Source organism: Tachysurus vachellii, chromosome 8 (genome assembly GCF_030014155.1).
Source record: "Tachysurus vachellii isolate PV-2020 chromosome 8, HZAU_Pvac_v1, whole genome shotgun sequence".
NCBI classification, from domain to species: domain Eukaryota; kingdom Metazoa; phylum Chordata; class Actinopteri; order Siluriformes; family Bagridae; genus Tachysurus; species Tachysurus vachellii.
The window spans coordinates 9,698,276-9,714,036 of record NC_083467.1 but is presented as its reverse complement, the minus strand read 5'-3'; the positions used below and the strand labels follow the sequence as shown (position 1 = coordinate 9,714,036).

The window sequence follows — 15,761 nt, the reverse complement described above, 5'->3', positions numbered from 1 at the left end:
TTCATTCAAGTTGCTGAATTCTGCCTGTTCCGTATTATAACATTCACCCGGAATTTACTGGACTGTGTTAAGTTGCTGTATTCAGCTTGCTCTGTATTTCCCTGTTCACTGTATTTGGACTACTGGACTGTGCTAAGTTGCTGATATCTGCCTGCTCTGTTTTACCCCATTCACTGGTATTTGGAATATTGGACTGTGCACTTTGTTCTCTGCCTACCCTGCTTACCCCATTTGTCAATTGTTTGGATTATTTTGTGGTTTTGGACTATTCACACCTATTTTAATTAAAGACTCTTATTTCAAACTCTCTCCTGCATACTGCATTTAGTCCCCACATCTGCATACCTGACAGTACTATCTGGCCAATAATGGACCTAGCAGGTGCACAGATCCTTCATGCTCTCCATGACACTCTATCGAAAAAGACCGCTGCCCATGAATGCCAACTTCAGAATCTCACTAAGGTGACCAGGAACAGGTACTGGTCATTTCCATCAGCCTGCCTTGATTTCCCCTAATCCTGAGGGCTTCTCTGGAGAACAGGGACTGTGCTGACTCTTCGAACATTCTGCTCTTCAAGGCATCTCAGGACATTCACTCCATAGCTGAATATGCAGTAAAGTTCTGAATAGCCACAGCCGATAGTGGATGGGGCGTCACAGCTTTGTATGATGCCTTTTACAGTGGGTTGGCAGCTGGGGTGGAGGATGAGCTTGCTACTCGTGAACTACCTCCCGAACTGGATGAACTGATCACACTGCCCACCCGCATTGACCGTCATATACAAAAGAGCTGTTCTAAGATGGATCTCCTGCCATGCCTGGTGCCCCAGTGCCTGCCTCTCCATCCCATGCTCTCAAACCAAGTTCTTCATCCTTGGTGACCACTCTTGAGAGCTCCTGTCCCGTTCAGCCCATGGAAAGAGCCCTCTATTGTGGGGAGGCAGGACACATGGCCGCTTCATGTCCAGCAAAACACAGGACTTGTTATTGTAGGAAGGGCAAGTGGCAAGCCCACAGTCTCCAACTCCCTCCAAACCGCTTCTCAAAGTTTGCATCTCTGTTAACCATCAGGATCATCTTCTGGCTGCTTTCATTGGGGCAGATTCAAAATTCCTGGATGAAAAATGGGCTAGCCAGCTGGGCATTGAGACCATTCTCTTGCCGTCTGTACGTTTGACCACTGGAGAACACCACCATGAGGTTCTGATAAACCCATTGCCTCAAGCTCCCATCATGCTCAAATTCCCATTCCCTCACTGAGAGCAAAGCAGAAGGCTAACACTAGACATATTATAAAAGCCAGAGAGCAACCAAATCTTTCTGCTTTCAGAAAGCAGTTAAATATTACAGCTTGATAAAAATGTTTTACACTTCATAGAATGATGAAACATATGATTAAAAATTAATGTTTTGTTGGAAAACATTCTGATATGCGGATGTACTGTAATAAACAAAATGTGTGTGTACAGAAATTCATGACATATCAGAAAGATGGTTAAACTTTTATCTGATCTCTCAGAGACAATTCACCACAAGAGGTCCCATTCCCAAGGGGGGATGGGATAATACTAATACTGAAAAATCATTCCAACCAATGTCTTTTATAACAACACCACGTGCAATTTGCACAAGAACATTTTTGTAATAAAACATTTTATATAGCTTAAGACTGTATACATTTTTTGTTAATATTTATTAGTATAGAAGACACAGAATGCACAGGAAGTACATATAATAACCAATTACCCTCACCTATGTCCAGATTCACTTTGATGAGCACTTGTTTTTTCCTTCCATAGCTGTGTCCTGAAGTTTACTCACATCCAATCCATGACAAATACATTATCATCCCTTTTTCTTGGCTCCAACAACAAGACTGTTACAATATACTTGTTTGAGCCACTCAAACAATACAATATACTTGAGTTTACCACTGCATTATTCTACAGTCCCAGGCATAATAGATAGCATTTAAATATCTTAAAACCACCACCCACACTAAAATGTCTGAAAATATACTTCATGCATCCAAAATACAAAATTAGGTTTCTGAAATTTTAATACCTCTTCAGGGATATGCCATGTAATGTAAAAGCGTTCAGGGTGCAAATAAAAGAAAAACACTTTTAATAAATAATAATAATAATAATAATAATAATAATAATAATAATAATAATAAATTGAAAAATAATACTGGATTTATAATTGGCACAACAAAATCACAAATGTACATCAATACAAGTTTAACAAAACAGATATTTATTGTGTCCTTCTTGGAAAATCCTTAATGAAGCTACAATAAAATTGTCAGAATACGATTAGGTTCCAAGTTGAACTCCTTTCATAAGCAGTGAAATTTTAACCTCTATGAATGCACAGGATGTTTTCCATTAAAATGTGTAGGGTGAATCACTGACGTGTAATAATGCATTTAACCACCAGAAAAGGCTACAGAAAACCTAAGAAGCCATGCATTATTTTATTTTGTCTTTTTACATTGACACCTTTGTTCAGAGCTGATCCTGACCTCCCTGGGGCCCTAAGAAAAATTCTGCTAAGGGGCCCTCCTACCTGACCCGTGAGCCATGTAAACCATTTGCCACACATTCACACTTGACACCCCACTGCTCCCACTACAAACCTCCCTCCTTTTAAAAAAGTTTGCTCCAGTTCTCGGTCAAAGAGTAAAACAATACAGAATTGAATGAGGTATTAAGAAATCTTTATTGAATGGAATATTTTATAATATATAATCGGTATTTGACCATTTTGGAATCTGTAATCTTGCTGTAAGTCTTCGTGTCAATCCTTTTCGTGTCGGGCAGTACTGCACAGCTAATTTAGCTAGTCAGATAGAGACTAGAGACAGAATCACATCTTTACTTAACTTAACTTTACTGTTTTTGCTCTTGCTGACATCAAACTTGAAGAGAACACAAGTTTACCTGATTGTTGTTCTCGCATTTCACTCTCATTTTGTTTCTTTTTTCTCTTTTCATGGCCAGATGGATAGCTCTGCTTCATATTGTCATCTACACAGTAAACATTAACACGCGCTGTAAAATGAGGCAGGGGGAGGCGGGGCCTTGCCCAACGCATCATCGCCCAACGCATCACTGGCACCCAACTACCTGCCATTGAGCACCTTCACCACAGCAGATGTCTGTGCAGAGCTCACAACATCTTCAAGGACTCTTCACATCCCAGTCACAAACTGTTTAACCAGCAGGTTCAGGGACAGCTTTTTTCTATCCAAAACCACACTACTGAACTCTACACTACACCGTTAGAACACTGTAAAAATACTGTATATAACTTCTGTACAATTCTACATACAATGTATATATTACATTATATTACATTATCTATATAATGTCTATCTCTCTCTCCCTATACATACACACACACACACACGCGCACACACACACACACACACACACACACACACACACACACACACACACACACACACAAATATATATATATATATATATATATATATATATTACATGCTGTACATATGCTACATATATATCTGCACTTGTCTATTTGCACAATTGCTACTCTTTGCACTTCTGGTAGATGCCAAACTACATTTAGTTGCCTGTGTACCTGTACTATGCAATGACAATAAAGTTCTATCTATCTATCTATTTATCTATCTATCATAAGAGAGGTCACGTGCACTTCTCAACCGATATCACACCTTTTTTCCTCTCATAAGTTTGTGAAATAAATCTGATTTGGATCGTTTTCTGATAAACTGTTACTAAGAAATACACCTTTATATAAATAAATAAAAAAAGAAACAGTCAGAACTAAACAGTCAGAACTACTCTCACGCGCTATTACGCACGTCTTTCCTGCGTGATCGTTCACGCAATCACTCGTGCACGCTCACTCACTCTGACTGGATGGCTACCGCACCCTCTTAAAGGGGCAGTACCAGTATAAAGAAACACTCAGAAAACCTACTGTTAAAACATATACACATCAAAATGTTTATGCGGCTTTTTGTGTCTAAAAAACTGATTTAATATTACTGTTTTGTGTCCACTATACATATTACATACAGGTATTTCAGCTATTAATGCATCAAATTCATTTATCCAAAGCAAAGACACATTCTGTTAAATCTTTATCCACCTTTCCATGAATATAGTTATCAATCTTTGCTCTGAACATATTACCAAATAAACCTAGCTCCTTTTTATAGTGTTGTTCCATGCACAGATAAAAAAATAAATAAATCTTATCAATTAACAGACCAGATTTAAGTAATAATGTACTGTAATTCTATAAAACTATGAAAGTTAAAAACATGTCTATGGTCATCATACTCCTTCCTTAATGCTTATACTGTATTATTTAACATTACTAGCTCTAGTTCTAGTTCAAGCTCTGGTTGTAGCCATCATCACATCAATATTTCTATGCTCAGATTTACTACAACAATATTGTTATAAAAACAGTGTGTAACCTTTCCATATAGTCCACAGCTGTTAAAGATTTAAATGTATTAAAGAATTCGTATTTATTTATTTATTTGTTTGTTTGTTTGTTTGTTTGTTTGTTTATTTATTTATTTATTTATTTTCTTATTTTCTCTATTATGTTAATCTTATCAGAGTTGCAGACACTAATCTGCTTTTTTCATATTCATAAAATGACCTTATATAAGACAATGTTAGTACATTACTACTATTCTATAAGGCAGATGTTTCAGGATCTTAACTCTCATATAACATGGTATGGACACATTAAAGTCTTTTCAGTAAAAATGTGACTTTTCAGCTTTAGTCAATGTCCTTTTTACCTGCTGCTGTTCCTGTAACAGCACTAAGTGGCATATTTTCAGCCCACAAAGATTTCTTCTGTTTTTTTGAAGCAGATTTTATCCTTTTAAGTTTAATCCCCAGAATTAGGACGATCACAAACAGGAAGAAAAGCAGAAGAATGAGGATGTACAGTGGTACTCCAGAAGACCATCCTGGATCATATATAGGTGCTAGAAAACAAATATATGAGCATATTTAGTATATAAAACCCAACTATAAAAGATATTAGAATGTTTAAAGTGTACAAATTACCTTTAACAGGGACACTGACAGAAAGTCCTCCTGATTTGTCTTCAGCTACCTTCCTCCAGGTGTTAGCAGCTGTCTGTAACCATTCTATAACCTGACACTGGTACTGGCCATTATCAGAGGTATCAACATTGGGTACAGTGAGTGTGTAGCGAGTGGTACTGGGCCGGCCGTACACCAGAGTTCTATCAATGATCGTGCTGTGTAGAGTTCCATCTCGTCTTGCAGTGAAAATGGTCAGAGGCTTCTCTTCACTCTGCCTCCTGGACCAGATCACTTCAAGCACAGACATCTCGCTAGAACGGGAGCTGATCTCACATTCTACCATAAAGCCGGTCTGAATATCAGTAATGTTGAGAAAGCGACTGGATTTGTGTACATGCAGCTTGCTCTCTGATGAATGAAAGTCAAAAATTGTCCCTTATTTATTATATTTCCACTCACTTTCTACAAATAATATTACATATAGAAGCAGAAGGAAAGAACTTACCTATAGAATGTACAGTGACATTGGAAAACCCGGATTTGTCACTCACTTTCATTTCCCATTTGCTTTTGCAATCATACTGATACTGATCTACTTCACAATAATAACTTCCACTGTCAGACGGGATAGAATTCAAGATGGACAGATGAAAGACACTAAAAGTGGGTCTGGAGAAATAAAGTCTATGTTGAAGATCTGGATCAGATACTTGGAACATAAGACGTCCATCGTGGCTGTAGGTAAGTAGCTTAATTATGGAGGAACTTTGATCTTGTTGAAAGAACCAGCTCAGAGAGTAACGAAATGTGTGGTCAAGTACACCAGGCCCCAGAGAGCAGCTGAGTTTAACCTGTTCACCTTCTGTGGCCTTCAGCTGAACATTAGATTTATCCATGCTAAAATCACTTTCTGAAGAATCAATGATAAAAGATTAAACAGATGTCAATGCAAAGGATTTACAAAAAAAGCCTACACAAATAATAAATAGCCACTCTGAACTGAACCAGGGAAGGTACCAGAGATCAATTTAAACAAGCAATCCATCATCTATTTCTGCTGTTAATGCTAGGCAGTCCAGGACATCGTACACTTCACATACACACACAAAGGAACTGCTACTGTTTTCTGTAAGAGTCATTTCATCAGATGTCCTTTAACATTGCTAAAAAATGTGGCAGCTTGAAAAGATGCAGGTTTTGGCAACATATTTAACAGCAGAAGCCCATGTTGGCAATCACAAACGTGGCATAGCAAGTGGAAAATGACTATGACTAAAAAAAGGATGGAAATTTAGGCAAGTTAAAAAAGAGAGAAGAGCTGTCAAAATGATAAATATTAAAATCAATATTTTAATTATATTATATTAAATTATATTCTAAATGAACAAGTTTAAATATGTCAATTAACAAGGTTTACAAAAAAGGAATCCTTAAGCAGTTAATGTATCTTATTATTCTAATTACATAATCATTACCATAAATCAATAGTGTAAAAATGCGTACTCATTTTAATACAATTTTAGTATCAATAAGTGAATTAACTTTATACCTTTCTCTAAAAAAAGCACCAGGAATTTTTTTTTGCCAGCGACAAAATGGGATAAGCCATACACATTTTATGGAAAACAAAGCTATGTAGCTCTTACCAGCTAAAGGTCTTTTTGTCATGCAGTGATGCTGTGGGTTAATCCATTATGCACTACATGATTATTATAACATTACGTTTTTACATATTTAAAACACAGTACATTAATGTTATTTTTTATAAAAACGTACTCAGCTACAACTGTGTTCTTGAAGGTTTACTTCTAACAGACATTTGTGAACCTATTTTTGATAAATGTACACATATAAGTGGGTATAAAACACCTTTAGATCACATGATTTGCACTGAAATGATGTTGTAATGCACCATCACAAAAAATATGCACTTTTAGAAAATGCCTACCATTCCCTGACAGACCAGCAGAAGGTGATAGCAGGCATTTCTTCATAGCCAGCTTTCCATTTGTTATTCCCCATGAGTTGTGTTTTGCACTTCCTATTTTTCCATCTTCCCGCTATGTCACCTGTTCCTAATTAACCCTAATGTTTTTCCCTATATATAACAGCCCTTTTGTGTTTGTCTTTGTCAGTCATTCTTTTGTGTTTGCATGGTACGTTCGGATTGGATATTCAGGTTCCCTTGTTATTTTTTGTTATTCGAGTTGTATTTGTCCTGTGTTTGGTCTAAGTCTAATTGTGTTTTTTTTATGTTCATTAAGGCTGCACGTTGCTGATTCTCTGCATGTGGGTGATCGTCATTACCGCAGAGATCCGGGTACAATCCCCACACAGGTTGTGTCTCGGCAAACGTAACAAATTTATTATTGAGGTGAATAAATTCTACAGATTTACCATGACCATTGGTGAGATTTGTCAACTGACCAGCATATAAATGTATTTGGTTGAGTTTTCTTTGTATTGATCTGTGGTAGCATACGACTTTGTAGTCTGTGGTGTTATCAAGTAAAAGTCCAATGCAATTTGCAACATACCTTTTTCAAACACAACTAGTTCCACAGCGACAGATTTTGTGTCAAGACCATACCAGATGCCATCGGGATCTTGAATCCATTCCTGTACAGAACAGCGGTAGTGTCCGCTGTCTGATGTCTTCAGCTGTTGTATCCTCAGTTGGAAGGTCTTTCTATCAGTCCTTATTATGCTGATCCTTTCATCTGTCTCCAGAGTGACCACACCTTCTGGTTCCAATTTAAGCAATGTCTGATTGCCACGTGTCCAGGTTACCTCAAAACGAGAAGAATCAGAAGTTGCTGTGGACACCAAGCATTTAATCACTCCGTCACTATTGGCTTGGATTTTCAGTGGAGACCTTTGGCTGGTGGAGACAGACAGCTTGCTATCTGAAATGCAAACAAAAGAAAAACAGAATTTGATTCAGTTTATGTTGTAAATCTTAAACTTTTCTTACAAACCAAAGTTTACAACAGTAAACTCTGGTCCTTGAGTTCCCTCTGCCCTGCATATGTTAGCGCTTTTTCTACATTATGACAACTTTAATTCAGGAAGAGCTTTTAGCTGATTATATAAATCGAGTGTGTTAGAAAAAGAAAAGCACTAAAATTTGCAGAACAGGGGTCTCCAGGACTAGGGTTTGGAACCTGTGCTTTAGGACCCACTAGTGTCCTGAGTTGTGTGTACCCTTACCAGGTCTGTGTACAGTGACGGCCAGTGAATTAGACAGTTTCTTGGTCTTCTGAATATTTTTGTCATATGCATCAATCTGGCACTTGTACCTTCCCACTTGTCGCTTACTTGCTCTCAACACCTTGAGAATAAAATCTGTGCCTGATTCTCGCACTTGTGTTTCTACCTGATAGTCCTGCTGCTCTGCTCCACAAGATATGCTTCCAGTATGATCCATACATATAATGTTTTTTTGAGCTGTTGAATTCTGTGGTTCAAACATCCAAGTCACAGCTAAGGAAATTTTAGGTGTTTTTACAGAGCAAATCATTTTTATTGCAGAGTTCTCAGTTACAGATGTGTCACGACTTTTCAATACCACTTTTACAAGTGATTCTATAAAAGGAAAGAAAAAGAAGTGAAAGATTAAAGCAATGATCAATGTTTAAGTGACAAAGTTGACAATATTGAATTAAGTTGTTTGTTATCCAACACACTAAATTAAAGATACTTATTAAAAATTTGATTCATCAAAGGAGAATCAAATATGTGAATTATATTGTCAGTGAATTTGCCCCAACATTTACAGAAAACTTTACATCCTTGTTTCTATATTTCACTAACTGCTCATATTATTATATAAACTCTCTATTTGCATTGCCAATGTAAACACTTGATAAGAGAAAGAGAAACAGTATTGGTAATAAAGAACCTTGAACCTTGTTAACCCATTTTCTCCCTCTTATGCAAAACTAATGCATAAACAAGAATTTGACTTACCAATAGAATTAACTGAAATCTGGCCTTGCTGTGACTGGCTGTTCACTTTCTTCAGGTTGCCATTGCTCTCTATACTCCACTCAGACACAGTACACATATATTCACCACTGTCAGAAAGAAGAGCTCCACTTAACTCCAAAATGAAATCTGCAACATTAGACCGAAATGTACGTACACCCCTGTGCTGATACTTGGCCCCTACATCTCCCATCACCCCCTCACGACTCAGGGTTATAACATCGCTGAAAGAGCTGCCTGAAGATTTTTTGTGCTGCCATGACACGGACAGCAGCCCTTTGGTTCCAGAGACACTGCAGAAGATTTGTAGTGTTTCCCCTTCAGTCACAGGAACCATCTGCTTTGTCATGACCACAGCCAAACTACTCTCTAGAATCAAAGGACAGGAGATTTACAGATTACTTGATGTACAATATATTTGCATAGGAACATATGAATTCTCTTATATAGGTATATAGTATATAGAAAAATGTGAACCTTATGTTTTTTTTTGCATTACTTGTAAATAAATAGTTATCCAATTTGCACTGATTCTTCTTAAACTGATTTAATTCATCACTACTCAATATCGTCATTGCGTATTGATGAACAGCTAGGTCTTTAGAAAAGCTTTTGTATCTTTTTCCGGCATCTGTCTTCTAAGGCCCTGTGAAAGTTGATGGGATTGAGGCGTGGTTCATAGTAACCAGTTTTTTTGTGTCTTTATTCGAAGGGTATAACTCCTGTACAATCCTCACTTCACACAACAATTGTGCTGCAATTAGCTTTTGACAAAGTTATTGCTTCACTTACTTTTTCCAGCCTGCAGTGTGAATGATTACTCAATATGCTCAAGAAAGACCTGAAAACTACTACTATACTGTAAGTGATTTAGATGATCAGGTGTATGCAAAAACCCTGGTAATTCCAAAGTGTTCACAATATTTTTCTTACAATACTTTTTAATCCTTTCTGTGCACTTATTTAGGTTTGTTGTTTGAAATATTTCTTAAAAATCAGTACATCCAGTTTTATGTTACAAAAATAATAAAAAACAGTGTCTGACCTTTGGTTCTGATGTGCACAGTTTCTTCATGTGATAGCTGGCTTTTTCTTTCGATGAACGACCCAGTCTCTAACTTCTCTACTTGTTCAGCTTTACACTGATAGATGCCTTGATCTTCAACCCTGACTGGTTGGATAGTAAGAATGAAGATTGTATTTTTCTTCTTCACAGTTCTCAGTTCACCATCTTTCTCTCTTTTCATGTAGGTATTATCTACAGTCTGCACACCACTGTGATCAATTTGAGCTACAATCATGTTGTTTCTCAGCCAAGTCATGGAGAAAGAATATCCAGGAAGATTCTGAGCCTCTAATCTGCAGTGGATCTCCATCATGTCTCCTTCCTCCAGGGCCCCATTCAGAACCTGAATTTGAGTAACAAAAGATCCCTCTTCATGAGCTGGAAAATACAAAAAAATGCAATATAAAATCCCAATTTCTGATTTGCCATTTTAAAGGATCGTAGTGAACATAATACAAGCACAGTAAAAGTACCACACAGTGTCAAGTTCACCCACACAGTAAAAGTATCCAGTTCTTGTATTTTACCTAGAGTTTTGACCTCAATGTTTGAGCCTGTAGAATTCCTGTGGCAAATCCTTATCCAAGAGCGATCTGGGTCTTGGATCCACTCGTCAGCCTGGCAGTAGATCTCACCACTGTCAGACTGCTGTACCTGAGTTATCTTGAGTCTGTAAGTGGTGTCTTCTATCTTCTCCATAGTTATAAACCCAGAATGGTATCTGTGCTCATACTCTGCTCCAGGCCTTACAGTTAAATCTCGATCCAAACTGATGATGGGTCGAGTGTCAGTGCTACCACGCAGATACCATGTAACAGACAGATGAGTGTGTTGAAAGGTCTGACTGGAGACTTGGCATTCTAGCTGAATGGATTCACCTACAGAGACGCTAAGAGATGCAGGTCCAGAGTATGATGCCAACAGAGTATCCTCAATCACTGTGGGACGTTAGAAGTAATCACACTTGGTTATACATATTATCTGACTAGTGTCACAATAGGACAGAACAAATAAGTCTTAACATGTTGTTTACACATGTATAGAAAATATAAGACCATGAAACAATATCAGACACATTATCACTCATAACATTCACAAAACTATAAATCACCTGTAATATTGAAAAGATATCAATTTAGCTGGTTACCTTTCACTGTTGTTTTTGCGTTGTAGGTTCCGAAATACACCAAATCTGTATTTGGAGTGTAACATTCATATTCTCCAGAATCTTCTGCTTCCAGAGACTTAATGTGGAAAATAACTGAAGTGTTTGACTGCCTTTCAATCACAATATTTTTCTCCCGCACTCTTTTAGAGTACTTTGCATAAGGATAAGATGGATCACAAGTGCTAATAATTGCTATTTGAACCTCTGGCTTCTTTGGCTGAAAGATTGAAAAAGCAAAATCTTGAGTCCTTGAATTTTTAAGGCCACTAACATTACAGGAGATAGACATTGGAAATCCTTTCACACGGTACAATGGACCCTCCTGGATCTCTACCAACTGCTGGCCGGCACAAACATCTGTATGAGAAAGACAAGCATTGTCTAATAAATTGTTCTCACTAAAACTATATTTAAATGGTTGAAATGAGTTATGTTTTTTTAATATCCATTAAATATCCTGTGTAAGCTACAGTTTTGTGATTCAGGTTCACTATAAAGTAAAGCAATATGAAGCCCAAACACTTAGTTTTGTGAAATGGTTAACTAGTGTAGCCTGAATTAAAGGGGAATCTGTTTCCTCTTACTATTCATAAGTGCTTTTGTTCTGATGAGAAGCTTCTCCTCTTTCTCTAGCCTGTTTCACTGTACAGTGATTAGAAGCATCATGGCCTCTTTTTCATATGTGTTCAGCTTTGGCCAGTTTGTATGCTCACCATCTGAACCTTGGTTGGAATTGGAAGTTATTTCATAGAGAAATATTTTTTTATGCAAGATTATGTGGCTTTCTGAAAGCATGACATACCAGTTAATACATATTATGTTCTTTCACACTCGCTTACAGTGTTTTAAGAAATCACAGCTCAATCTTTTTAATTTAGTAACTAGCAGAATACTAACAATACCAACATATTGCTACAATTAACACCCATTCATTCATTCATTCATTTTCTACTGCTTATCTGAACCTCGGGTCATGGGGAGCCTGTGCCTATCTCAGACGTCATCGGGCATCAAGGCAGGATACACCCTGGACGGAGTGCCAACCCATTGCAGGGCACACACACTCTCTCATTTACTCACGCACTCACACACTACGGACAATTTTCCAGAGATGCCAATCAACCTACCATGCATGTCTTTGGACCGGGGGAGGAAACTGGAGTACCCGGAGGAAACCCCCGAGGCACGGGGAGAACATGCAAACTCCACACACAAGGCGGAGGCGGGAATCGAACCCCCAACCCTGGAGGTGTGAGGCGAACGTGCTAACCACTAAGCCACCGTGCCCCCCACAATTAACACTCATTAACTTAATTTTCTTTATACAAAAAGATGCAAAGATTTAGAACTGAGTGTCTAGGGAGATGTAAAACCTTTACATAAAATATACAAAATACTTTCTTTTTTATCACATACATTATTATAAGTATAGGTTATTTTCTTATATATAGAAATTCTATCTAATAACTGAATGGATAAAATTGCTATTCCTGCCATTGAATGAGCCAGTCTATGGGCTTTCATTTTACATACACTTATAAAATCAGCCATGAAACTTACTAACTGTTGTGTAAAGGTTAACAATATAGACCAAAAACAGAGAAGCAGAAGAACTTTTTAGATATTGAGTAAGAGGTAGTGGTAGAGAAAAAGGAAGAGTTGACAGACAAACAAATTTAATTTTAGTTCAGTTAACAATAGGTGACAATTTCATGCACATAATGCATGTAAAATATTTTTATATTTTAAAAATCTTTGTAAAATATAAATGAAAGACAGGAGTTCTTTTGTTCATATACTGTATCTACTACAACCTTGTCCAATTTTTTTATTTATTTATTTTCAATTATAGTAATTTATTAATTTATAATTGTTTATTGTACTGCAACCAGCCATTCAGTTACCTCTCATTATGTGTGTACGCTGTTAAGAAATATATCTGTACAGCATGTAAATGGAGAGCAAAGTAGACTATGCGTCTAAACTGAGTAAAACCCTCTGCTAGTTCACCTTTTCAATGCATTATATTTGAACTGAACAATTTTTTTGCATTTTCCCCAAATTTTTCAAGTGTATTTGAACTATTTATTGTTCTCTTTTTACATAAACATTGGTAACATTAGTTTGTTATAGATATGATCTCACCAGTCTGAAAGAGTCCTCCGAGGCTCATCATCAGAAGGAGGTGCCACAGCTGAGGCTGAAGAAAAACCATCTTAAACTGCACAAATTCAGGTTTTCACCATAAGACTATTAACACATCTGAGTAGAATGTGCTCATAGTTTATCTAAATGAGTCCGACTGAAATCCTGAAATCTGTAGGCCAACACGAAATCAGACAAGATGTGGGTTTCTTGTCATCTTATGAACAAATTATTAAAAGATTAAAAAAAAAGTGTGTAGTATCAAAACATGAAGTTCTATAGGAGACAGAACATTGAAAAATAAGCTAGACCCATTTCAGTGTGGTTGTAATCATCTGACTTGAGTTTAGAGTTTATTGTCATTCGGCCGTTCTACTTTGTTTTTCTTTTGGTAATTCCACTTAAATTTCTAGCTTCACACCCTTAATGCAAAATAAGAAAAAGCTCTTTTAAATTCACAGATGGAGATGAATCTTTAAACAGTTATTAAGAAAATAAAAGCAGAAATTGGCAGCTACAACATTAGCCATTGGTTGCAGCTCACAGGATAGTGTGGAACAACTTTTATACCAATAGATTTGTCAATATCACCATCTAGTGGTTCTTCACAGTGTTATAACAATGCATCAGGTCAGTGAGAACACTGGGATCAGGATCTGGAAACATAATTCACCACAAAGATCTCAATCAGTTCGGATACGAGGCGTCTGCATGTCTGCAACAATTTAATTTAAGCAACAGGATCTCTTTTGGTAAAATAACACTGCTTGAGGCTGCACTACACAGCTAAAAATACAGATGAATGTATTTTTACTCCACTGAATGCAAAGAACAGTATCTGCTTTTTTAAAACCATGCTAATAATAGCTAAAATACATCTTGAGCATTCTCAATAATTTGCCAGTGCACAGAGAAGGATGATAGAAACAGAAATATAAAACGTACTGATGCTCATTACTGAGCATTCCCACAAACAACATATGATTTTATATTCGTGGACTCAAGCTGTGTAAATTCTAAACCAAAGAGATGCTGTATTACTATATACACAGGTAAACAGAGACAGGGTGAAGAAAGAAGAGGACATTACAACAGTAACCTGCAGAACCCTTATTTATAACCATAGAGAACTAGTTATGAGCAATAAAATGTTCTCAATTTTTTTAAATTCTGAGTGAAACAGTTAACAAATGAGAAGTGAGATGCCACACTGAGATTAACACTATTGTACGGTACTCACCCAAGTACAGATGGAGTGTTCAGTAACAAGCCACATGACTTACTCACATCAAACAATGTGGGAAATCACACCCTCTGTTTAGTAAGAGTGAAAACTGTTCTCATGATTCAGGAAACAGATGTTTACTGTAAAAGAAATATTTGACAATATCACAGATAAACACCAGGTTTTACGATTTGATTGGAATTTATTTTCTAAATGTACTTGACTTCTCATTTAAATTGAGTTTTAGAAAGAAGTATAAATAATGTTGAATCAGCCATTTAAATGAAACTAGGAAAAGCGAGTCTTAATAGTAATGAAAGTGTCTACATTTGTGTACATTTCAAGATGTAACTGGTTTAGGTTCTGTGGTACAAATGTACAGGAATAAGAAGTTATATAACCGAGACTATAACAGACACACCCCACCCTCTGGACACACACATGCACACAGACACATAACACAATATAAGACTCACTATATGTTTCTTGTGAAGATAATATCCATTCTAATCCTCGGAGTGAAAATAAACATGGCTTGCAAGGTACATGGCTACAATCGAAAGAAAAAAAACGACAGCGAACTTAGCTCATATTTCAGGTTAGGCGAGTTTTTTTTATGATTCACTTCTCGTACTAAATCATGAATGTGTGAGATCATATGTAAGATCTTCGTAACATATTCAGCTATGAAACGACACAACACCTATATAATTTGTCTAAAAGCAAAAAAATGCCAGATCAAATTTACATCTCTATAGGAACCCAAGGGAAAACAAGAGAACGTTAAACAAATATATAAGATACCCTTTTGTGCAGAGAGTCTGAATGGACATTGTACAATTGTGGAGGCTGAATGTAGCAGCAGCAAGAAGGCTGTTTATATCCGTCATGGTGGTAACCCTGGGACACATTAGTAGATACCGGTTGTGAGAGAAGTTGTCAGTCTGAAGAAAGAGACCTTTCAACAAATGCTAACAGAAGGTGAGCGGTCATGATTCAGTTGAGCGGTCTAGGAGAGCCAGAAGTTCTTCAGTAGTAGAAGGAAAACATGGGCATGTAAGGACAAGATTATGGTAAAAACAATCAAGTTTTTACC

At 36.9% G+C, this 15,761-nt stretch overlaps 1 protein-coding gene across 2 annotated transcripts; it reads right to left on the bottom strand.

The window, feature by feature from the left end:
* Positions 1-2,240: 2,240 nt before the first annotated feature.
* LOC132850038 (immunoglobulin superfamily member 2-like) lies at positions 2,241-15,654 on the bottom strand. Of its 2 annotated transcripts, XM_060876147.1 has the most exons (13): positions 15,142-15,215; positions 14,681-14,805; positions 14,011-14,096; positions 13,441-13,612; positions 11,275-11,652; positions 10,655-11,065; positions 10,107-10,505; positions 9,044-9,430; positions 8,285-8,659; positions 7,612-7,980; positions 5,580-5,984; positions 5,093-5,482; positions 2,241-5,010 (listed from the first exon to the last, which is right to left on the bottom strand). In XM_060876147.1, the coding sequence occupies exons 4-13, from the start codon at positions 13,508-13,510 to the stop codon at positions 4,799-4,801; spliced, it is 3,396 nt and encodes a 1,131-aa protein (XP_060732130.1). In that variant the 5' UTR covers positions 13,511-13,612; positions 14,011-14,096; positions 14,681-14,805; positions 15,142-15,215; the 3' UTR covers positions 2,241-4,798. The 2 variants fall into 2 exon arrangements, with proteins under 2 accessions (XP_060732130.1, XP_060732131.1); XM_060876148.1 differs by lacking the exon at positions 15,142-15,215 and adding an exon at positions 15,470-15,654 and having other exon boundaries at positions 13,441-14,096.
* Positions 15,655-15,761: the final 107 nt, after the last annotated feature.

Bases quoted from the DNA above. Each gene is read 5' to 3' on its own strand.
- LOC132850038 (XM_060876148.1), bottom strand. From the start codon at position 13,510: ATGGTTTTTCTTCAGCCTCAGCTGTGGCACCTCCTTCTGATGATGAGC. The intron at 10,506-10,654 runs GTAAAATACAAG...TGTATTTTCCAG, and splicing joins CATTGAGGTCAAAACTCTAG to CTCATGAAGAGGGATCTTTT. The intron at 5,011-5,092 runs GTAATTTGTACA...TTTGTTTTCTAG, and splicing joins TGTCAGTGTCCCTGTTAAAG to CACCTATATATGATCCAGGA.